General features: G+C 47.8%; 2 protein-coding genes across 5 annotated transcripts in view; one reads left to right on the top strand and one right to left on the bottom strand.

The window, feature by feature from the left end:
• Nucleotides 1-3,009: 3,009 nt before the first annotated feature.
• Nucleotides 3,010-8,341, bottom strand: POLR2L (RNA polymerase II, I and III subunit L). Of its 4 annotated transcripts, none has more exons than XM_084286962.1 (3): nt 8,270-8,341; nt 7,190-7,297; nt 3,010-3,467 (listed from the first exon to the last, which is right to left on the bottom strand). In XM_084286962.1, exons 2-3 carry the CDS (start codon nt 7,282-7,284, stop codon nt 3,359-3,361), a joined length of 204 nt encoding a protein of 67 aa, XP_084143088.1. In that variant the 5' UTR covers nt 7,285-7,297; nt 8,270-8,341; the 3' UTR covers nt 3,010-3,358. The 4 variants fall into 4 exon arrangements, with proteins under 4 accessions (XP_084143088.1, XP_084143091.1, XP_084143089.1 ...); XM_084286965.1 differs by having other exon boundaries at nt 8,295-8,341; XM_084286963.1 differs by having other exon boundaries at nt 8,266-8,336.
• Nucleotides 8,342-8,448: 107 nt separating this feature from the next.
• The window catches only part of TSPAN4 (tetraspanin 4), a 391,065-nt gene continuing 375,920 nt past the window's right edge, over nt 8,449-23,593 (top strand). Inside the window, exon 1 of the mRNA XM_084287506.1 lies at nt 8,449-8,520. The gene's annotated coding sequence lies outside the window, so the exon portion shown is untranslated. The remainder of the gene's footprint in view (nt 8,521-23,593) is intronic.

Genomic DNA, 23,593 nt, shown 5'->3' with positions numbered 1-23,593 from the left:
TTGAAAGCTAAGGCTGGAGGCTCGTTACGGAGTACTGACATATTTCACTTCCTGCAGATGGACTCAGAATTACGATCAGGATTTATTGATTTCTTTTAAACTGTCATTTCAAGAAATATAAAGCTTTCCCAGCATGTGAATAACCTGATGCTGGGACTCCAGGTAGAAGCAGATTTGGACACAACAAACACAGGTTTCGCTGTAGTTTGACCTCATCTGACATAATGTGCTGAGCTGGCACTACTTCCATATTTTTATGGGGTGGTGAGGTGGAAGTGTCCTGCCCGAGCCCCTGCCTGTGCCCCTCGGAGGCTGATATCTGGGTGCCAGCAGTGCTCCTGTTACACTGCAGCTCGTGCCTGCGTTCTTTTCCAACACCAAGTTAATGCGATCCCTACAACTGTCTTCCATAATCAAGTTGAGAAATTTCTAAAATGCTTTATATATAAAGTGAATTAGTAACTGCAGAAGAGGCTGCATATTCTGTACGATTTCTCACTCTCTTTTTTTGCTCCTGCCTATCTGTTGGTTCTGCTAATGTCTCCTTTTTATAAAGATTCAGAGAAAGCCAGGTGCTTTTTTTTTATATTTTTTTTCTTTCCTATGTATGTGCATGTCTCTTTTACATTAGCTTAAAAAATATGGTGGCTGTGAGCATGTTTAATGGCTGTTCGCACAGAGATCTGGCAGGTTAGGAAGCAGATCCAATATGCTTATGTTATTAGCAGCTGCAGAAGCAAGCATGGGAGAAATGACAGTGGAAAGGGAATTACTCGCCTAGTTACCAGAGAGCAAGGGTGAAAGCTGGGACTTAGTGAAATTTTCAATGGATTTCTATGACTTTTTTTTAAAATGGGATTTAAGCTCTATTTCTGCTCCTGACCCTCCCAAGGACAGAACTCCTGAGACAACCTTTCATACGAACATGATAAACTGTGTGTGGACACATCGCAGAATGTTTTTTGGGCCCGTGCTGCATCTGCAAACTCCTGTGGAAGCGCTGTGATGCAGACAGGTTGCTGTGTGCTGTGTGGAGCAGTGTTAATGCTCGCCGTGACTTCATCCTGCTACTCATTCTTGTTTGCTGCTCCTCGTGTAACAGCTGGTTGATGGAGTGATACCAGGCTGAGTGTCGTTGGCATCCACTGCGCCGCACTCTGAGAAGCAGTAATGAGAGCAGCCGAGCTGCTTTTCCCTCTTCCTTTGAATTTCTGAATGAGGCCTGCTTTGTTTTTGTAAATTGCATCTTCATTACAGCATTTAAGAGCCGTAGCTGTTCTTATCAAGTAACTTAACCTTGTGCTGGCATCTGCTTTGAGAAGAAACATGTCGTTCTAAAGCAGAAAACCAGATTAGAAAATTGCTTTTGGAGCTAGAAACAAAGTACTGTCGGCTCTCTAATCCAGTCCTTTGGCACCGATGCTTGGCTGCCTCCGCTGAACGCACCCGCCTGGGCTGCTGGGCTTTCTCAGCACAGCTCGCTGAGCGAACGCAGGGGAAGTGGTGCTGGCCTTTTGGGCTTGCTGTGAACGAGTCCACGTGTATCTCCGTGTAACGCTCCACTGTAACAGAGAAAAGTGCCCTACAGGAGTTCGTTTGGGAAAGGTCATCTTACGTTTCCCCTTTAAAAACTGCCCAAAAGACAAATGAGAAGTTTTTGCTTTTTTTTTTAAAGTGCATTTAGCTAGCTAATACAGCAGTCATGCAGAACATAAGCTATCCGACAAACTGTGAAATGAATACTAGAATTAATTGCTTAATTCTCTCCGCATTAGGCTAAAGTATGTGGTTTTAAAATGTCTTCAATGAAGAACTGCTGAATATAGGAAAACTTATCCACTATCCCATTGTAATAAATTGAAAAGCAAGTTCAAGTGTAAAGATTGGTGGGGTGATAGTGATAGCCAAAGGCAAGCTGTCCTGTAACTTTTTTTTTTTTTTGGAGACACTCTAGTTTTAAGGTTTGCACAAAGAAGTTTGACCCATTAAGCACACTAAATAGTACCCCTGGAAAGGAAAGTTTTGTTAAAAACAGCTTCTTTGTAGTCCTTAAACTAGGGAAAAGAATCCACAAATATACTTTTCACCCAGCAGCTGAAAGGCGAGTGCCAAGAGCTTAATTGAACCAAGTAATAACAGGCTGCAAGTGAAGGGATTATCACCTCTCCCAGCCTGTTATCTACGAGGCTGCTCTAACTATAATTTGTCCTATATTTGCATCCAGGCAAACGCTGTTTAAACAGAATCCTGAGCGTGCACAGATGTAAGAACTGTGCTCCTGCACTTTGGGGCGAGGCTGCTGTGCCTGCCTGTGCACACACTAGTGGGAATGCTGCATTTCCTGGGTGTCAGACAACCTCAGGGAACGTGGTCCAGCCTTCAGCTGCCACTGCAATAGAAAGGTGAGGAAACAGCATCTTTTGGCAGGGCTGGTGCCTGCCTTGCAGCAGGTACCCTGCACATACAGCTGACCTCCCAGCGTTTCATTCTACCAGGAGCGCCCAGGGCCCGCTTATTTTGGCGAGGCAGTCGTGAAGCCAACGACACCACTAACAAGCAGTAACCTTGCGTGTGTACCAGTCACAGAGCAGGTGCTTGGCCAGGCTTTGATCCTGTTCACACTAGCGTGTGTGAATTCCCCCACCCAATCCCTTCAGTGGGAATGCTCAGACACTTTACCAAAGTGCAGAGCACCGCTCTTTTTTAACTGTTTTTCTGTAATGGAACAGCCAGTGTTTTTATAAAAATTGGGGTAGAGACCACAAGCTGACCTCAGCTGCAGTGAAAAGGGAGCTCTGCAAGCTTCCAAAAGTAACCCTTCATTCTTACCAAGCAAACTTACCCGTTCTGCTGCTGGGACCCAGAACTCCAGTCTCTCTTTCTAACCCACCCTGACTGCACAGTGTGAAACACTTGGTGTACTTACCAGTGTTCCTGACCTCAAAGGGACCAGCACAAGTGATGAGATGAAAGCACACACGTAACCCTATCCAGCAACTGCAGAAAGGCTACAGGGAAGAAATACCTTTAATTCCACATTTTATGTAGACAAATGACTATATTTCATAAAACAAACATTTATTTTTGCTGGCAGAAATATCTACAAGTTCAGGAAAAAAAACACCCTCTGAGCATTGATTTTAAAAAGAAGCATTTGAACTTTTAATCTCCAAATCTTAAGTGGACTTCATCCTTTGCTTGTTTCCTTGGAAGAAGTCAGCGGTTTGGGGCAGCGAGCTAAACATCTCTCAGTGGTTGCACTACAGGTGGCTTGCATCTTTTAATGCCTGAAGTCCAGTTTCAAGCTTAGAATTAGAAATACGATACACATGGCTTGCAGCATAGCACATTTCTCGTCTCATTTCTCCAGGGGTGCATAATTCAAAAGCTTCTCAATCAGATCCACATGGGCTAGGAGCATTCTGCGGCAGCAGTATCTCTTCAAGCCAAGGGCATCCAGGGCATCTCTATTAACGAACGAGAACAACAACAAATAATAAAAAAAAAAAAAAAAAAAAAGAAATGAGTCAGAACCACTTGTAAGTGTTCCTAAGCAACATACTGATTACTCTGAGTTTAGTCATAGAGGAAAACTTGTTTGCAGTTTAAACCAAGAAATTTAGCATGTGCTGTTAATGTTCTTTTTCATTTGCTGCTGTTGACAGGGTGTTTGCCTGTTCTCCGGCCTGCAGACGCACGTGATCTTCTGTAAAGATGGAATCTAGCTGAGACAACTCCCAGACTTTCAGAGGTAAGTCTGGAGAACTCCCACAGGGACAGAACTGTAACAGAACAGATCTTAAGAATTTCTTCTTCTGAACTAGTCCTCTAATGTGGGCACACTTGGTCATGGGAGCAAGGTTAAGTGAAATCAAAGTATTTTGGTTTTAGAAACAAGTTTCTGGTCTTCACAGCTGGAAAGCAACTTGAAATACAGCACATTTCTAACTCCAGTTATTTAATTACAGTGACTTAGTTTTCCTCCTACAAACACCAGTCTGTAGAAAATAGAAGAGCTGATCTGGGTAAAAATCTCATCAGTCAGGAGGCCTGAGTGTAGTAACAGGAACAGTTCTGAAACACGTGAAGTCATTTCCACCCCTGACATCCTGGACAGTCCTTAATTACCCCTGCTGGCTGTGGCTCCTGCTAGCTGTGTGGCAGAAGGCAGCAAACAGGCACAAGACAGTCTCCTGGCACGAGGAATAAGGAGTAGCGTCTCCATGCATTGTTATCTGTGCTATTCTTAGCATCTAAAAGTATCATTATAACACATCTGCTCTGTATAACGGAGGGTGATACCTGCTTACTTCGCAAGATACATTTGTGATCTAAGGCACTTTAAAGGGGTGAGAGAGATTAAACTAAAATAACTCAAAATGCAAACTAATCCTTACGGATGCTAATTCTGAGGAAGGATAAAAACCGTTACAGATCCCATCTGAAATGGCATTCACTTGTAAAACTTGCCCCCCACAAATATACAACTAAGGACATGCAGACTGCTCAGGAAGAAGTCTTACAGTCCTTCCATGTAATTCCCCCTGAATGACGCCCCAAGATTCTTTCAGTGGGGTAGAAAATCCCTTTATGAGTCATCCTAGCCTAAACTGCTGCGCGTGTCTTCCATGGATGTCCCTATCAGACCTTTTATAGATGAGATGCTATCCAAGCTCTTTAGCAGCAACCTATTAACCAGAAAGCCAGTCTGACACTCCTTCAGCATTTAACATTCATGAAATGTGACTCAGCTCGGATCTTTAGATTTATATCACGTAGCTCAACCATCCAGCATTTGATTAAAACAAATGAAATTCCTCAAAACTTGTAATTGTCTTGTTGCAAGAAGCTGGTAGATATTTTTCTAAAGTATTAACGACTGAGAGGAGGCTTCTGCACAAGCTGGACCATGGTAAAAGGTTGTTTGTCTTCATGCAGTACAGCCTAATTGCATGGAGTAAAACTCCTGCAGCTTCTCTGATGTCAGTTAGCCCTCAGACCTGTCAGCGGCCTCTTGGGCTGAAACAAGGCTTTCCATTTTAGTCCTGGCACTTGCCGAAGTTATTTAAGAGAAGTGTATGAACAGTCTAATTTTAAGAAAAGAATGTTTATAAATAATATCACGTGATACTTAAAACATTCCAAAACACTTGAGAACAAAACCATCTGATGTCTGTTGATACCTAAGTTTTAAGAGCTGTGTCTGAAAGTTCAGAACTTTCCAGAGGTGCAGAATACTAACATGAACAGAAACTGTAGAAGTCAGGCTATAAATTTCAGCAAAACACTACCAACACTTCAGTTGTTTTTCCCTTCTTCTCTAGCTTCCAAGTACTGAGGGGAAAAAAAAAAGAACTTAAAGGGACAAACAGAAAGGTGTGTGTGGTTTTTTTTTAACCACAAACTGATTGGAGAAGTTTATTTCTCTGTTTTTGTCCACTTATTTCTGAAGCTTATAATTAATGGTGATTCTAGCACTGCACCGTAATATTTTAATGGTTCATCGTCTGCTGAGCTCTGCTTCTGATTTCACAATACCAGAACTACATTAGCTCAAATACTCCCCCCAGAATTACACCCATGACCACAGCATTTGTTTTTGAGGTAAGCATTTAGAAGTAAGAATGGACTGCTTCCAATGCTCCCTACATAAATGCAGCGGAATGCTGAAGATAGGAAAATATATTGAAAGGTAACTGGAAAGTAAGTCACAAGTGGTACCAGAGCAGCTCAGATAAACTTCAGCATTAGTGAGAGCTGATTTGCAGCCTGTGATGTCTTAGTGCTTTTAACTACATAAAAGAAAAACAACAAAAGGCTGGTGTAGTTTCAGCAATGACCTGGCTGTGAAATGCATCCTCAGCACGTTCACTGCTGGCATTAAACTGGGAGGTGCTGTTGCCTCCCTGGAGGGAAGAGAGCCCTTGCAGAGGGATCTACATAGCATTAGACAATGAGAAGTGACATGAAGTTCAGCATAGCTAAGTGCTGGGTGCTGCAGGTGGGGTGAAGTGGTGCTGGACACGGGTACCCACCGGGGCACTGGCACCTTCTCCCTGCTCTCTCCTGCCGTGATTCCCAATGGTCAGTTTTTCATGAAACATATAAGTGGTGATGGGGACAAGTCATCTTTCCCTCTGCAAACTCTATATGAAGATTAATCATAACTTCCTACAAGTTTAAAAGAGGCTTAAACCTCAAAGCTTTTCTTCTCTTCTTGTTCTGTGCTTCAGTGTCTAACACAGGACTCGGTTTTGTCAAAAGCCCCAAGAACATTTTCAAGATTTAGAGAAAAGGCAGTGAAATCTGTGTTGTTTATGCACATTCTGTAATTCAATACACAGCACTCACCCATTTAAAAAACCTGTTAGTGACCTTAGCTATGTGAACACAAAACAAATACTCTCTTAATTCTACTTAATGGTTTCAACATGATTTTGGGAAGTCACTCATATTTCTGCCATGTTTTTTTCCACTGTTTTGATTTGCAATTTTTTTCCCTTCATACTTAAACTTGATGACAGTATAAATATTGCTCAAGAATTACCTTTCACAGACCTGTCAGATGCAGTCCCAGCACTGCCAGACCCTCCCCAAACTATTAAAAGACAATTTGGGTCACAAAAAGCCCCCGTGGACTTCTTAAAATAGACATGTTAGGGTATTTAGGGCATTCAAATTAAACAGGGGCTCCCTCCCCAGCACAAACCAGTGCTTTGAGATAAGGCTAAAAATCCTGGAGTAGCGAATATGAAATGCTTATAGGAAAACCTGAAAGGGGGCGTGCACTGTGAGCAGCATTAGATACTCCTTACAATTGCCACTTTCCCTCTCCTATAAAAAGAGGCAAGAAAAAGTGATCCTGCCATAACGCGTTGGTGGTGAAGCTGACCATGTTGCTTGTTTTTTCCTTTAACCTTCCCTAGGAGGTGAATATTTGAGGCTGCGGGTGCAGAGGTTACACTTGGCAAATCCCCTATTACCACCCAGAAGCATTCCCTAGGGACCTGGCTGCTTTTTATCCCCCGTTATGGGGTCTGACCCATGGTTACCTGTTGGGCTCAGCCTGTGGCTGCAGCTTTAGCTGCTTCACAGCCGTTTGGCGGTGCTGTGGTGCTGCAGAGAGGTGAGCAGCCAGCACCCGAGTGTCCCCCCAGCACCCTTGGGTGCCCCCAGCACCCCCACGCACCCTTCGGTGTACTCGGCCTGCAGCAGCCCCAGGTAGGCCTCCCACTTGTTGCCCACGATCTTCCCGCACGTGAAGCACCTGACGGGGATGATCATCTCTGCTCGGCGCCTGCAAGGGATTCAAAGATGCACACACACAAAAGTAAATAAATAATAATAATAAAAAAAAAACACAGCAAAACCTTAAAAAAATGACACACGAGGAAAATGAAAATAAAAACATTTAACAACAAAACTTTAAAAAAGAGATCCACACAAAAGCCTTACAAAGTCCCCCCAAAACAAAAAAAAGTTAAAAAACCAAAAAAACACAAAAACCTTTAAACAAATTTAAAATGCCCTAAAACCTTTTTTTAAAAAAGCCCTAAAACCTTAGAAAAAAAGCCCTAAAACCTTAAAAGAAACCCCCCCAACACCCTAACTCCCCCCAAAAAATGAAACCCCTCCAGAAAAACCCTAACTCTCCCCAAAAGAACCCTAAAACGTTAAAACCTTAAAAGAAACCCTAAAACCTTAAAAAAAACTAGCCCCCCCCAAAAAAACTAAAACCCTCCAAAAACACCTAAACCCTTCCCCACAGAAAACGAACCCCCCAAATAAAAACCTAAAACGTTAAAACCCTAAAACTTAAAAAAAAAACAAACAAAAAACAACACAACAAACAAAACCTAAAAGCTTAGAAGAAACCCAAACCCTAAAACTTTAAAAAAGAAAAGCCCTAAAACCTTAAAAAAAAAACAAAACTCACCCCCCCCAAAATCCCTAAAACCTTAAAAAAATAAAACCTTTTTTTTTTTAAAAAAAAGCCCTAAAACCTTTTTTTAAAAAAGCCCTAAAACCTTAAAAAAAAAAGGCCCTGAAACCTTAAAAAAAAAAAAAAAAAAAAAAGCCCTGAAATCTTAAAAAAGCCCTAAAACCTTTAAAAAGAAGAGAACTCCCCCAAAAAGACGCCCCAAGACAACTAAACCCCTCCAGGAAAACCCTAGCCCTCCCCCAAAAAACCTACCCCCCCAGTAAAACCCCTAACACGTTAAAACCCTAAAACCTTGAGCAAAAGCCCTAAACCCTTCAACCAACCAACCAGACCCTAGCAGCCCGAACCAGACCCCAATGCCGGTGCCGCGCGGTGGGCCCGGGGCGGGCGGGGCGGGGCGGGGCGGGGCCGCTGGACGGCGCCCCGCGAGGCTCAGAAGAGGCGGCTCGCGGGGCGGGCTCGTGAGCGCCTTTCGCGTGTGCGGCGCCGGGGCGCTGGGAGCGACACAGCGACACCGCCAGCAGCGGGGGGACGGCAGCCCGCGGACACGGCACTTGTTGCGCCCCGGCACAACGCAGGTACCGGGGAGGGCTGGGGGGGGGGGGGTGGGGAGGGATGGGAGTTGGGGTTTGGGGTCCTGGGGGGGGGGGGGATTTGGGGTCACCAGGGGGGTTATGGGGTCCCCAAGGGGGATTTGGGGTCCCGAAGAGGGGGTCTGGGGGCTTGAATAGACTGATTTGGGGTCATGATAAGGGATTTGGAGTCACAAGGGGGGGTTTGGGGTCCCAAGGAGGGGGTTTGGGGTCCCAGCCGTCGCCCCTAGGGCTGCGCGTTGGGGTCCCCAAGGCCCTTGGGGTCCCCGCCTTGTGGGGTAAGAGGGGCGGTGAGCCCTGAGCACAGCGCCGGGACCGGGACCAGCACCAGGAGCGGCCACTTCAGGCACCGTCCGCCTGCCTGCAGCCGAGGGATGCCTGCTGCGATGCTCCCAAACTTGGCGGGGCCAAGGGGCTGCTCGGCAGACCCCACACTGGAGCATAAAACCCCCCAGTGCTGCCCCTCGCTCTCAGCCCCACAGATCCTCAGGCAGAGCTGAAATTCCCCCAAACTGCCTTATTTTCCCGAGTTAACGCAGCGCACGGAGCCTTCGCTGCCAGGCAGCTGAATTATCGCGTCCCAGTGCCCGGCTCACGCTAACCCAGCTCTCCCCACTGCTCAGCTGCTGAGCGGCTGGAGGATCGACCCTCCGCGCCGAAACCTCAGCCCCAGCTCGACCCGTGAAGGAGCAAATAGTTTCCTTTCGACAGCCAGGGGCTTGGGGTTGTTGGGAGGCGTTCGCCCAACTCGGATCGCTAATGAAAAGACGGCAATTTCTGCAGTCCCGGGAACAATTCCACGCGGCTGCGAAGGGAGCAAAATGACTTGGCGTGGAGGGTGGATGCACTCCTGCGATCTGCAGATTAGTGTCATTACTGCTATTTTAGACCAGCGGGAGCCAAACCGTCTTTTCTTTTCCTCCTTTGATTTCTTTTTTTTTGGGGGGATTGAGAATTCGGAGGCTGTGCTTTGATGCATTTTCAGCACCAGGGCTCCAAAGTAATTTTCATGTTGAGCTGCGCAGTGAAAGGCATTTGTATTTGGAGCCGGGGATTTGCAAGTGGGAGTGAGAAAGAGGGGCTGTCACAGGGGCTTCGCGGCAGAGCCGCGTCGTTAGACCGAGGTCAGCCTCCTACAGCTGCCTGGTGCAAACGTGCCTGTTTGTTTGCTAAAAACAAAAGTGAATTTTAACTTTCAGACCTAGTTCTTGGATACAACTTTGCATCTTTTTTTTGTGGAGGGAACTTAGCGCTGCTGTTGCATGTGAATTTGCGTCCTTTCTGGATAACCTGCATTGACTCGGTGATGGGTTTAATGACCTGACAGGTCTCCTCTGGCCACAGTTTCATTGATCCTAAAAAACATAAGGATTTTTATGATCTGTGACCTGGAGAGAGTGCTGCATACCGAGAACATCCTCTGCTCAGCTTCATGTATTCGCTGCTTAACCTGACCATTTGCCAAACCACAGCAGTCTGTCGGGGGGGGGGGGGGGGAACTGTGCACGCGTGTGGCTGTTAATGATCCCGGTGGTGTGTGGTGGGCTGCAGCTAACGCCAGTTAGGGTGATGGCTTCTGCTGCTTCGTCAGGAGCGAGCCCCGGTTTGTAGCAACTCCTTTGCTGCAGGTGAGCTGGGTGCTGCTGACACTCAGCTGTTGCAGTTTGGTACTTAGCACAGTTAGGTCTCTTCAGCCTCCTTCTGAAGAGGAAGGGAACCTGGAAAACTGGAGGATGAGGTCTCTCTGAGCATCCTCCTGGAGAAGAGCAGGGGTGGTAGCAGCTGGCGTTACCCCTAATCCCAGAGCTGCAGGGATCTTCCTTACGGTGTCAGTAAGTTCTCATCCCCTTTTGGGTCTCTTGCTGCGTTGAGCAAGCAGCAGTCCCCACACCTCCGATTCTTCAGGCTTTCAGACAGTAGCTGGGGGGCTTTGGGGGCTCCTCAACGCTGAGCAGAAGAGCCTCGCCTAGAACCAGCTGAGCTGGAGGTCTGCGCGCTGCTCTTCTGACGTGCTGCCTTGTGAGGCTTTGTGGTGGGGCGCTGCTGATAATTTGCCCCACTTCTTGGTTAATTCTGCGCAGGCTTCTTCCTGTGATGTGGACAGCTTTTGAAAGCCACTGGTATTTCTGCCCCACCAATGCTGTGTTAGCATTTTGGGGGGGCACTTAGGTGTACAAAATGCAGCTGGAGACGATTGTTCCAGGGCACTCTCAGCACTGAAGTCCCAGGCGTGTGACCAAGGAGTATGTCATGTCCTCCTCCCTATTCTGCCATCCCCAAAACGTAAGGGAAAATATTGCAGCTTGTTTAAAAACAAAACAAAACCGCAAAACCACATGCAACTTGTCTTCCCCCTCGCCCCACTGAAATGACCTGAGCTACTGAACTCATCCTAAAATACTTCTCTAGTCTGAGTGGCCGTATGACTTCCTGTGCCTGGCGCTGGCAGACTGGCTCTCCTCTGACCTTATCGCTGGAGCTGGGGCTGTAGGAAGAAGTCGTGGGATCTCTGCCTCTGGGCTGGTAGCGTGAGAAACTGCTGGCGTGGGGCTGGGAACTGGTTTTGGTTGTGTTCTGGGGGCTGCGCTTGGTGAAGGTGAGGTATGCACCCCCTCTGGTCTCTGCTTCTCACCTGCAATTGTTTCTGTCCTTCTGGCTTTGTTCCTGCAGAGGTGCACTGAAGCCTTGGGTCTTCTGAGACCTGATTTGCCTCTTAGGTAGCAGTCGTGTTCAAGGACAATGAATTGCTGCTTAAATTGAAGGCTCTTCAGAAGAAATGTTCAGTGAAAGAACGTTTTTTGTGCCATAGATGTTGACTTGCAACTTCCTAGAAATCTGCGTGTAGCTGTGCTGGCTCGGTTTGCAGCTGAGCGCTCTGTTTCCTGCCTCTTGCCGGGGTCACTGGGCGAAGGAATGTTATCAGTTCCCCTTCCGTCCCCGACTAACGCAGCGGAGCCGTGTGTGATCGCAGAAGTTAGCGGTATCACGCGGATTTGGTACTCTACAGCATGCGTTACAGCGAGCTGGAGTGGAGGAATGCTTAAAAAAATAAATCAAAAAATCTTTGCGTGAATGTTGAAATGAGCGATGAAGTTGGGTGTTCATTAGTCAGGAGCTGAAATGTGGCACGGAAAACTTAATGAGTAAATACTTAGCAGTGGAGAGCCAGAGGGAGAGGGAATATTTATTTTAAAATATATATAAAAAAAAGATGGGGCTTGGCTGGGCTGCTGTTTTCTCAGCCATGTTCTCTGCTCCAAATCTACCAAATCCAGGTTCACTCTTGCGCTTCCTCTAGCCCAGGGTAACAACCCAAAGTTGTCACTCATCCTGTTCCACGCCAGGAAAAGGGGCTCCTGCCACAGTGACTGTGGAAGGACTTCCCTTCTTTCCTTAAAGTTTCCAGGATCAAGGAGCAAAGCCTGAGCTGGAACTTCTTTGCTTTGCCCTTGAATTGGTGAGTGGGCGGCTTTCTGTCCCCGTGTCCTCCCCCTGCTGCCTTGCTTGGAGATTGCTTCGTGTGCGATGATGGGGAGGTGAAGAAAGCCATGGGGGAGAGGCAGGGAGGATGGAAGGAGGAAAGAGTCATCTGCCCAGTACAGCTTGGTGATGTTGAGTCCCCCCATATGCTGCTTAATAGCTGCTCAGGCCCCTGGATTTAGCGACACAAACAGAGAAGCTGCTAAGCAAGTGAGAACGAAGAGAACCGTCCCTAAGCCGGGGATGTGACTGCAGCTTCACGGTAATACCAGGCAAGCCTGATGGTGCTGATTTCATTAAAAGCAACATTCAGGGCCTCAAAGCAGGGTTTAATACTACTATATATTTTTTTTCTTAAATATGCTGACCTTATCTGGTAAGCCTGTAATATTTGTTGCAATGAAGAGCAGCTGCTGCATAAATACATATATAATATCAGTTGCCAATTCCGAAAGCTGTGCTGAGACCGTGACTTGTTTGAAGTGGGGTTGCTATTAAAAGGCAGGTGGCAGGATGTTTATTTTACACCTTGTTAATTGCTTGTTTTTCCTGCTGTAATTGGCTTCCTAATGGGGGCAGAATGCTCTTGGTTTTGCACACAAAGCTTCATTAGTGACAACCGATGGAAAGGATTCGGAGGGTGGGATTTGTATGAAACATATATATTGAGTAACAGATGTCTCTGCTAAACAGAGTGTACGAGGAAGTCCCGTAGATGCATCCAAAAATGCAAATGCTATTCCAGAAAGTGATTTAAGGTGTCCTTGGGCTGGATGCGAGCCTCGCTGCCTGTTACTGGGGAAGGGGGGCAGAGGCACTGCTCCGTGTCACCAGGAGCGGGGTGCTGGGGAGGTGCTGGGGGCTCCTGGTGCACATGGACTTGGGAAGATATCCTTAGGGATCTACGTGGCGTGCCTTAGAGGCTGCTTAACAAGCTCTTGTGTCTGTAGATGTTGCTGAAGTGGGTGGGTGGGTATAATTTTAGGGGTGTGTGCATATATATATGTGAGCATCTAATGTGCATATATATAAAATGAATACTGAAAAGGTAAGGTAGCCCTTCTAAGAAATGTCTTGTCATCCATAGCCCCCTGTCTCTTCCTGATAAGAGCACAGTTGGGATGGAGGAGGATGGATGCTTCCTCAGAGGCCAGTGTTTAACTGGTTTAGGACTGGTTTTAGTGGTCATGGTTGTTCTCAGCAAGGTTGCATCATGCTAAAAGTGTCAACCTTGGATTGACATACTTCATAAAAAAATAATGCCCGTGTTTTGTGCATACCTCACAGCCTAATTGAGTGCTTCTTGTTGGGGGGAGGTAATATCCCGAGGCAGCATTTTAATCAGAAAGATCACAGGAGCTGCCCATCAGCTCTGCTCTTCCCTGCAAGTGTCCTCAGATGACAAAATAATCCCCTTTCTTGGGATAATGCTTTTCATTTCTGCACAATCTTTCCTTCCAGAGCAAAGGACGGACTGTGAAGTCGAGGTGAGGGCATGTCAAGTATTAACGTGTGAAGGGAGAAGCTCTGGGATGTTGTGCTCGCGTGGTGAAAGCAATATGTGCCTTCCTCTTCAGCTCCTGGGTGCCCTTTTCTCTGATGTGCTTCCCAAACTTGGCTGGGAACTTCTTTCTCTGGATGTACAAGCAGGTTCTCTGCCAACCCTGTCTTATTTAGAGAGACTGCAGCAAGGCAGCCCCCTGTCAGTAGGCTGCCCTGGCATCCGTGAGGCCCTGAATCCTCATGAGGAGGAATGGGGGATTTTCTAAGCCTCATCACTGAGGCTCCCATCAGTGTTGATGGATGTTTTGGACCAAAGCGCAGGAGAGCAGGCTGTGCTGAGGGCTGTCCTCTGGGCCTTGTGGCGATGCTTATGTCTGTATTTAAACTTGCTGCTTGGGTTTTTCCCTCCGTCTGCCTGCTAGCCAGCCTTGCATGGTGCAAGCCTTGGTGGGAGCAGGAATCAGGGGTGGCCAGGAGCTGCAGCAGATCCCTCTCGCCGAGTACCTCCTCTCTGATGGTGGCCTGTGGCGGCTACTAAAGGCGGCATCCCGCTGCGTTACCACCACGCTCTCGCTTTCAAGTTGTGTTTTATGTGTTGTGAAAGGCTGTGGCTGTAGCCTTGTTTCAGAAGTGCCTGCCCAGGGACGGGACCGCAGCTCCTGATTAAAACCACCGGCTGGGGCGCATCAGCGCGCTGTGTCTGGGCTAAAGTGCTACGTGCGAGCTGGGTGTCCTAAAGCTGCCCCAGAGCTGCCCCGCCGTGTGCTGCCTTGTGGGGACAGATAATTATCCCTGAAGAAGTCCCCGTTGGCACGCAGAGCCACAGCCCTCCCAGCGTGGACGTGGGGAGGAAGATGGGGCAGCTGCAGAGGACGTGCCGCTACTGCTCAGGTGAGTGGGCTGCTGCGCACCCATCGTTGTGCTGTGGCTGTTGAGCTGCTCCTCCTGAGATTAAAACCAGCCAAATGCTCTGTAGAACATGAAGAAGCGCTGCTTCCGTGCCTCCGATCAGATTCAGTATGGCTCTTGGTGCGTCCTTCGGGTGGCGAAGCCGCTCGGTTTGGCTCCTCGTGCCACCTGGGGCTGCGTTGGGGTGACGTGCTGCGGCTCGCGGCGTGCTGGAGCTATCAGGCTGCAGGGCTGGCAGCCACGGGGGTCCCGCGCTCGAGCTGCGGAACCTCAAATGGAATTTCGCAGAAGCGGTGCAGTTTGTAGGAGTGAATTTCTTTTTGTTTGAGTAATGTGCTGTTTCTTTCCCTCAAGAAGCGTTGAGGTAATGTGGTGGCAGATCCGTGCGCTGTGACTGCTCTGCAGGAAGGAAAGAAATTGCTGCATATTCTGCGTGAAAGGCCAGGGACTGTTACTTTTCAGTGGGTAGAGGGGGAGAAGCCTTTACATTGCCGTGGCATTCTTTATGAATATGGATTTTGAAACTGTTTTGCTTGCGTGTGGTTTTCTTTTTCGTTCAAGAGCCAGTCCCGGCATTTTAATCACAATGCAGCATGGCAGGAGCAGCAGAGGGTTGGGGAACAGGGGGTGTAGCTGCGCTAGGACCAGGAGGGTTAGGGAGGGTCTCCAGCTTGCCGCAGAGATGCCCTGAGGCCTGCAGCCGGGCAGCAACGTGTTGGAGCTGGGCCTGAGCAGAGGAGAGCTAGCTTTTGTGGAGCCTTCCAGCAGCTCTAGTGCTCTTCAGCACGTGCACGGTGCTTGGGTATGCTGTGGCATAGCGGGGCAGGTAGTCAAAAAGCTTGAATAAATGCAAGAGGCAAGACCAAGCTGACTTGTGGATGTCCTGGTTGAGGTGTGTTGCCTCCTTAACGCTAGTAAGTCACGGCACACGTGGCATTGCCTCTGCGCAGCTAAATCGCAGCCGCGCGTGCAGCAGGGAGCTGTAATTCAGGAGCCTGTTCTGAAGGGCAGCAGCTCCTTTGTCTGGTCTGACACGCTGCTGCTGCTGTGCTCGCTGGTGGTGGTGTGAGGGAATAATAAAGTAAAGCCTTCAATCATCTGACCTGATCAGAGAGGGCTGTCTGTAGTGATTGATACGTCTTCTCAGAACAATAGGCTGCTGGAGCTGTGGCCGGGGACTGATGGCTTTGGTTGGGGTTTTGTGTTCCTCTTTTGATCTTGCTGCTCTTTACTTATGCCAGGTTGCAATTTTGTTTGCAGCTTGCCTTCAAATCCCTGCCTGATCTAAAACTGTACTTACATACATCCCTTCAGACTGAAAATAAGAGAATCCTTAAAGCTATCTGGAGAACAATTTTCCCTGTCTCCCTTAGGAGATTTTGAGGACAAGCACCCAAGCCCTCACCCCTCCTAAATCATCCTGATTCCTTAAATTGACTCTCTCCAAAGTAGGTGTGAAAATGTAAAAGCAAAGACACCTTCCACCTTTACGTGTCCCTGGCCTGATGAGTGGCAGGCTGAGCAAATGGACTTGGGTTCTCTTCCCCATACCCAACCTCTTCTTGTGGGCTGCCTGTATGGTCTCGCTGAGCTCCTTCTCTTCTTTTCTTCACTTATGGCGTTTGCTGTTCTCAGTAAGAAGACAAAAAGCTTAACGTTAAGGAAGTGCTGTATTTCATGAGAGCTTTTTGTGTTTGCATTGAGAGAAACCCCTGAAAATAAACTTGTGTGCAGTTCTGCTCGGCTCTGTAACGACTGAATAGGGCAGTGCTTTAGTGTTGGTGAATGCCAGCACACAAAGGATGCCACCTGTCTGCATCTGGGCCAGAGGTTTATCTGGATCTATGTGCATTTGTGCAAAGGAGGTGTTTTTCTGCTTCCTTGAGCAACACCCCTGGTATATGGGGTCTCAGTTTAGGCCAGGGATGTTCCATCTTTTAAAATCTGTGCTGAAAAAATGTACTTTCCCTTCTATCCTGTTCCCCTTTTGGAGCTGCAGAACAAAATAGTATGGGGGTGAAAGCATTGCTCCTCCCCAGCCCACATGCCTTGTGGATGGAGGAAGGGTCTGGGGAGCACAGGAGAGCCACGGCTGCTCTCTGAAGGTGTTTGCTCCTGGTATCGAGCAGTGCCAGGTCAGAGGCCTCTTCCAAGCACTCCTGGCTTCAGCCACAGTGGGAGTGAGCTGGGGCTGGGCTGCAGTGGCTCTCCCTGTGCTGCTACTGCTGCTTAGGCACCATTTGTCAGGGTGAATTGGGGCATCTGGAGGAAATGGACTGTGAGATGACTAGGACGTGTCTCTTGGACATGCAAGAAAACTTCTTCCTTGGAGAAAGGATGGTAAGATGCTTCCGTGCTAAAAAGCAAGAACTGCCTTAACGATCCCGCTCCCCTGCTAGAGGTGAGGACAAAAAGATCCGTGTGGTGCAGGCTCAGAAGTAGAAGAGGAGATTTCTTCATCGAGATGCAGCGGTAGGCTTGTGAATCATTTGCTTTCTGAAAGTCTTCTGCGATCTCTTACTGTTCTGCTGGGATTTTGTTTGTTTGCTCTCTCTGTCAGTAAATGACCATTTCGTTTTGGCAGCCCTACTGTTTAAATTATGGTTAGAGCCAGTCTTCTGTGGACCTGCTTAGCATCAGTTTTATTGCCTGCCTGCATTCCTGCCCTGCTGCGGGATTGTCATTGCAGTTTCTTTTGGGTGTCTACTTTGCTGGCGGCTGGTCCAGCTCCTAGGGCTTGAAAAGCTGTTTGGGGATTCCTCTGGGAGCCTTAGGGAGTTACTGGAAAGAAGTCAAATTCTCATAAGTTCCTGAGAAAGCTGTCATAAGCCTTGTGGCTGTTGGGTTACGGCCAGGCGCTTTGTTCGTGGGACCCATGGCGAGCCATTGCTAGACAATAAAGGTTTCAGGTTCCTTTGTTCTGCCTTATGAAAGAAGACCAGTTCTGGGCCAGCATGGCATTGTTTTGGTTGATGCAAGAGCACGCAAGATTCTCTATATCAAAGAGTTTTACGTTTTAACAAGCCTTGTTTTTCTGGCTTCTTTTTTCCCCCCTTTCCCTAGGGCTTTTTCTTCATGCAGCCAGTTTACCTGCTGCAGCCTGGCTCCGTCCTGGCAGTGATTTATCCAAAACTTTTGCACCCGGTGGCTTTTGGCAACTGGAAGTCCCCATTGCCATGCAAAGTGCTGGTTCTGGTGGCAAATGCTGCCATGGAAGAGCCAGCTGTGCTTTACTACTGCCTTAGTTATTTGTTACAGTGGGGAAAAATGGTTTTCATGACCCCTCCTCGTGGTATTTCCTTAGCGTGCGTCTGTGTGTGTGTGTATATATAGCTGTAAACTCTGCCTGCTGGTAACTATTTCTGTTGGGTAGGCTTTTGTGTAAGTTATGGTTGGCTCTGACCCTGCATATTTGCTCTCCATCCTCAAGGCAGTTGCCAGCTTGTTGTCTGCCCCCAGAGAAAGGGGAGAAGTCAGACCGAGGTTGTGTTTGCCTCTCAAGTTTCCTTTGTGCTGCTGGCTCAGGACTTGGTCCTGCATTGTGGTGAATAGAGCTTGGTACCACCAAACTTTGAATAACTAGTGATGAAGACTTTATTTCTCGTGGGAAGGTGGTACTTCACCCAACGGCTTCCTTTCTGTGCATGTCTGTCTTGCTGCAATTGCTCTTCTGGGTTTTGCCCTGTCCAGTTGCCCTATGTCCTAGCCACTTAGGAAAAGCGGTTGGATTCAAGTTGTCCAGAATGGTACAGAAATGTCAAGAATGTGCATTCCAAGTAATTTCAAATACTTAAATTTAAAACGAAGGGTGTTGGTGCATTGAAATGGTTTGATACATCTCTCTGTTTGGGACTGAGCTGGGATGGAATCCAAACCAAACCATGCGAGATCCCTGGAGGGAAAAGCGCAGAGCAAATTGGAGGTAGAAAAGTCAGCCTGAGCTTCGGTTTGGCTTTGTCTTTGCAGTCTTTGAATGTGTGCCAGCCATGGATGAACGGCAGTAAGACAAATATTTAGGTGCTGCTGTACAGCCTATGGAAGCTTGTATTCAGTGACACGCTTTACAGATTTCATACTGGGTCTGAAAAATTGTGTTTCCATCAGAATCCGCATTACTTAATTTCAGCACAATGTTCTGCCAGCCTTGAAACGTGTCTGCATTTGCTTGCAGAGAGCTTGCTCGGATTCAGGGCTTGGTTCTGTTTATTTCTTTTTTTTTTTTTTTCTTGGCTTGCCTTCTGCAGATATAATAGTAATAATAAAAAGTCCCAGAAAATCCTCTCCAGTATGTTACTTGTACAGCTGATACGCTGATGGTTTTAGCAGTCACCGAAGGCTGTGGTGCTGCTTTTTTTTGTTGTTGTTGTTTTTTGAATTGAGAAGTTCTTGAATTGAGCTTTGTAACATCTGAAAACTTACATGATTAGGACTATCTAATCAGGAGCCCTGGCTGAGAGCTGGAGTGTGAGGAGCAGTGTCCTTGGTTAATATTTTCTGTCTGAAGGGTCGGCGTGCAGTGGGTCTGGTACTGGGCTGTCTGGGCAGGGCTGGGACCAGGACCGGGTGTAGCGAGGCGGTGATGGCAGCAGGGTGGGAAGATCCTCCCGTGCCTCGGCAGGGCGGGCTGCTGTGGAAATATGAGGTAACGGGGAGCTGGGAGCCGTGAAGGAAGCCAGGCAGGGTTCTGCTTGGATGTAGGGCTGCGGGGATGATGGGGGGTGAGGGCTGGAGAGTTTGGCTGTAGATGGAGCAGTTTTATCGGCAGCAGTGGTAGGTGTCTTGCAAAACTGCTGAGAGCGTGTGTAACATGTATGCTGCTGTAGGACTACATGATGTATGCCTGTAGAGCTGCCTTCGTGGTGTCTTGCTGCTGCCCAGTGGAACAGACCAGCTCTCCTTCTCGGTTAATGCCAACGAAAATAAGTGAGCCCCTCACGACCTGCAAGGAAAGCAGCTGGGCAGGCCGGGCAGGGAGGCCGCGAGGCTGTCCCTTCTGCAGCCTCCCTACACACAGTCCCTGAAAGGGGCCCTTCTAACTGTGGGCAGCAGGATTTTTATTTTTTCCCCCTCCTTTTCCCCGTCCCCTTCACCCCCAGTCCCTTCAGGCAGCCGTTAGCTGGTAGACAGCCCCAAGCAGGCGTCTGCTCGGGAAGGTGCTGTTTTCCTCTGCAGTTCATGGCACAGGAGAAGAGGGATTGCACATATGGTATTTTGTTCCAGACGCTCTTTACACCCCTCCCATTTCATTTCAGATCTGTTTTCCTTTTTTTCCTTTTTAAAAGCTTTGCGGAGAAAAAGATGAGGCTCTAATGAATGCAGAAGGAGAGAAGGAATAGGAACCTTCCCTTTTAATTTTTTGCTGCTGTTATGTCACCAGTGAAGAAGAACATGGCATCTCTGAGATGTGGAGCAAGTGCCTCAGCTCTGAGCTGCGGCATTGCTGGGAGGTGATGGCAGGGGTAGGGCTGGAGGAGAGAGGCAAATTCAGAGAAGCTGGGGCACCGAGCAGCGGGCAGCAGGGGCAGCACTTGACCCGGCTCGGTCCCCTGCCAGTTTCTTCTTTTTATTTTCTAATTCTGATAGAACAGCAGAAGAGTGGTTGAAGAGGGTTAGTAGGATCCTTGAATGCCACCTTCTGCTTGAGAAAAGACGTCGAGCATTGCAAGCTCCTTGATTATGCTCCCTCGTTTCATCCTGAAGTCGTGTGCTGTTGTCAGTGATCAGCACTGCCTCTTCACTGCTTTGCTGGGGTTTATACAGCTGCTCTGGTCTGAAGTTTTCTGCAATATTGCAAATGTTTCCCTCGCTTCCTCTCAGAGGAACGTGCCTCAGGGTAGGGGGTGTTGGGGTGTGGGATCCCCTCATACTGCTTTCTTTGTCAGCAGTGTGCCATGGCCTGCTTCTGGGAACACCCTTGGGTTATCAGAAGTGTTCATCTGTTGGCCAACCTTTTTTTTGGGAAGAGCGAGCTTATTTTATGGGATGTGAGGCAGAAAGTGTGAGTTCCGTAGCAAGGAAGTGAAAGAGCTGTGGCTCTGTCATGGTTTTGGCTGGGACAGAGTCAGTCTTCCTCATAGAGGCTCACACTGTCCCAGCCAAAACCATGAAAGACTTGAGTCTTTTTTTTTTTTTTTTTTTTTTTTTGCCATGTTGCATCCACTTGGCTAACCTGTCTCCTGTGCTGTGCCTTCCTTGTTGCCTCTGGGTGTTTGAGCTGATACTTGGATGAATGTAAGAAAGTCACCACAGTGTTTCTGGGTTACTGCTGCATTTCTGAGCCTTTTGGCAGGGACGGAAACTATCCTGAAGTCTCTGGGAGAATGATCACGGTAAGGTCAACTATTCATGTACTTGACCTATTGTTTTTTTTTTCCTGATGTTTGTCTCTTGCTACAGTGTAGTTGCTATTTCCAAAAATCACAGTCGTCTTAAAATGACAACTCAATTCAAGATAAAGCAGAGTTTTCTTTGCTGGAACTTGGCTGAAGGCTGCATTTGTCTTTGTTTACAACCCATGCCACATGCACAAAGTTTGCCCTGCTGTTCTCCATAAGGAGCCACAAAGAAGCTTAAAATATGCATTTCTGCATCCCTCTGGAGATTACTGTGCTTTCGCCATTTCACTTTCATCTGGATTGAGCCTCGCTATTCAGATTTAACAACAGTGCAGGCCAAGTAAGGGAGCATAATGTTGATCCTGCTTAGTTGGCTGTGTCTAATCCAGCTGCTCCTAATATACTTTGGCTTGGATTCATGCCACTTAACTGCAAGGTCTGCAATAGGAGTTGGGAAGGTGTCTGTGTCGGGACGATGACTTGCATCTTGGTGGGAGGAGGTGTCCATCCCTCTCTCCGTTGACCATGGAGGAAGCTGACTGCTGTGATCTGCCCAGCCTGGGTATTTTACAGGAGTGCCTGAAGCTGAGTCAGATGGAGCCGAGCCTAATGTCGGAGAGCCCGTGCAAAGCATGGGACACCCGCTGTGCACACTGCCTTCTGCTCCTGTGTTGCTACTTGTGTTAAAGGAAACTCTGCTTATACTTTTGTTAGGCTCTCAAAATCATGTTTCCAGTTGGATCCCTTTTCTCCTTCTGCTTGTTTTTCTAGTTCTAAGGCTGTCCTGTACTGCTAGTAATGTGAAGGGGGTGTAATGGTTTGGTTTTGCAGATGTGTCTTGACCACATCCAGTGGATTACAAAGTTGGCTTCAAGCCAGGTGGTGTAGCTGCTGCCACTAGCCATGGCAGTGGCCAGGGCAGCTTGACAAAGAGCACTTAGCTCTTACTTGACCTTCCACATGTCACAGTGCTTGCAGGTTACCTGAAGTCAGCCAGAGACATCATAACGGTTACCATCATAATGGGTACCTAACGTCAGCCAGAGACAGTAAGGCAGAGCCTTGCATTCAGGGACTTCATGAGCAGATAGCACGGGAAGGGCCAGAGGATGCTGGTGATGTCTACAGGTACAAGATAAAGCTTGGTGTGCCCTCAGGCACCTGCTTTCTCTGAGCTTTAATGCCAGTTGTCACTGATTTCAGAACCAAGTCTCTCACTAAACCTCCCTATCCATTCCCACCCCTCACCTGAGAGCTGGAGGTGAGCAGAGGGACATCTCGGTCTGAGACTGGTAAGTAGATGAGCTGAGAGGATGTTGTCCTTAGCCTCACCACGAATTGCACGTGATTGTGATGTACGATTCAACCACTGGGTGTCTCTGGGCTATGCAAAGCTCCAGGCAAGATCCAGTCCCTAGAAAGCTGGTGCTCTTCTGAGGCTGCAGTTTAGGACTTGCTTTGGAGGCTGTTTAATTTCCGTCTGGGTTGACCGCTCAGGACGTGGCTTCCCCACCCTTGGTAAATGCCGTGGGGCTGCACTGTGGGGTAAGGCAGCACTGTGGGCTGTGAATGGTCCTGCCGTGCCGTGTTCGAGGGGAAGCAAATCCCCTAGCCTGACTTCACTTATTGCTGTGTCTGAGCACCATGCACTGAGCCTGCAGAAGGTCCAAGGGAGGAGGGTGTTAGCACTGCAGCTCCACTGCCTCTTCCTAACTGCTTGGCTTTTTTCTCTTTCCTTCAGCAGTGGTAAGCTTACTCTTGCATGTACATTCAAGTAGATAATTAATCTGTCTCTCAACAAGGCTTTGCTAACCACAGTATTTTCTTCAATTCCATGGAAGGAGTTACTTTTTCATTATGATGCTGGAAGGGTAAAAGGCAGCCTATTCTCTGCTTTAAAAATGCCATGATAGAAGGTAAAGCTTTCATTAAACATGCCTGGCTGAATTTATATGCTTAAGTATCTGAACTGCAGCTAATATCTTTTGAAAGAGAAGGGAAGAACACAGCTGTAATAGCCAGTGCTTTTTGTTTGGATGGTTAATCGGTAGTATTCTTTTATCTGTTGCATAAAGAAAAATAATTGAATTAATTCCTTCATAGATTTATGCCGGGCAAAAAAAACAAAACAAAACAAACAATTGTCTGTTGCTGTAGGGCAGTTCTCCCCTTCTTTCCTACCCCTTCATCTTCCAGCCCATTAGGGGAGCTGACATCTCAGTGGTTCGTAGGTGATGGTATCCATGTTGTAGCTTTCTTTGTCATTAACTTGCCTGCTGGGAGAGCTGTGGTGGAATACCTGGTGGAACAGATCAGCCATGGCAGCAGCTCTTCCCTGCTGATGCCGCTTTGAGCGGGTTCCTGATTATGCTGACTGGTGTTTTGTCATTAAATTGGTGAGCTTGCCAGCTGCTGGACACATTGCTTGGCCACATCACTTGCTGGTGGGCTGTTTGCTATCGGATTTCCACGCCTTTATGTTGCATAAATGAGTGAGAAAGGATTGGCCAGGGGTTTGGCCCTGCCTTGTTTGTGGTGGCATTGGTATGCTTGAGGGGTGGTCGGGGTGTTACCCAGTGCATTCCTGAGGTGTGCCTGGAACTACCCCTGGGCAGGGAATAAGGGATTTCTAGATTTCTGTCAGTCATTGTAGTAAGAAGACTGAAGGTAGGTGTGCCAAGACTGAGTAACAATGGTAATATATATTTTTTTCCTGAGTTGGTTTGATGGCAGCACTCAGTGGGTGGGGTAACCACTGTAAATCAACTGCAGGGTTGTACCTGGCTGTGCTATGCAGAACAGCCTGCTGGGTGGCTCTGGGGGAGCTGAGA

Source organism: Netta rufina, assembly GCF_964035555.1.
Source record: "Netta rufina genome assembly, chromosome: 5".
NCBI classification, from domain to species: Eukaryota; Metazoa; Chordata; class Aves; order Anseriformes; family Anatidae; genus Netta; species Netta rufina.
The sequence above is the reverse complement of the archived record's forward strand: the minus strand, read 5'-3'. Positions and strand labels throughout refer to the sequence as shown.

Excerpts from the sequence above, each read along its gene's own strand:
- POLR2L (XM_084286962.1), bottom strand. The coding sequence starts at position 7,284 with ATGATCATCCCCGTCAGGTGCTTCACGTGCGGGAAGATCGTGGGCAAC. Across the intron at positions 3,468-7,189 it reads CAGGCCGAGTACACCGAAGG|AGATGCCCTGGATGCCCTTG; the intron begins GTGCGTGGGGGT and ends GTTCGTTAATAG.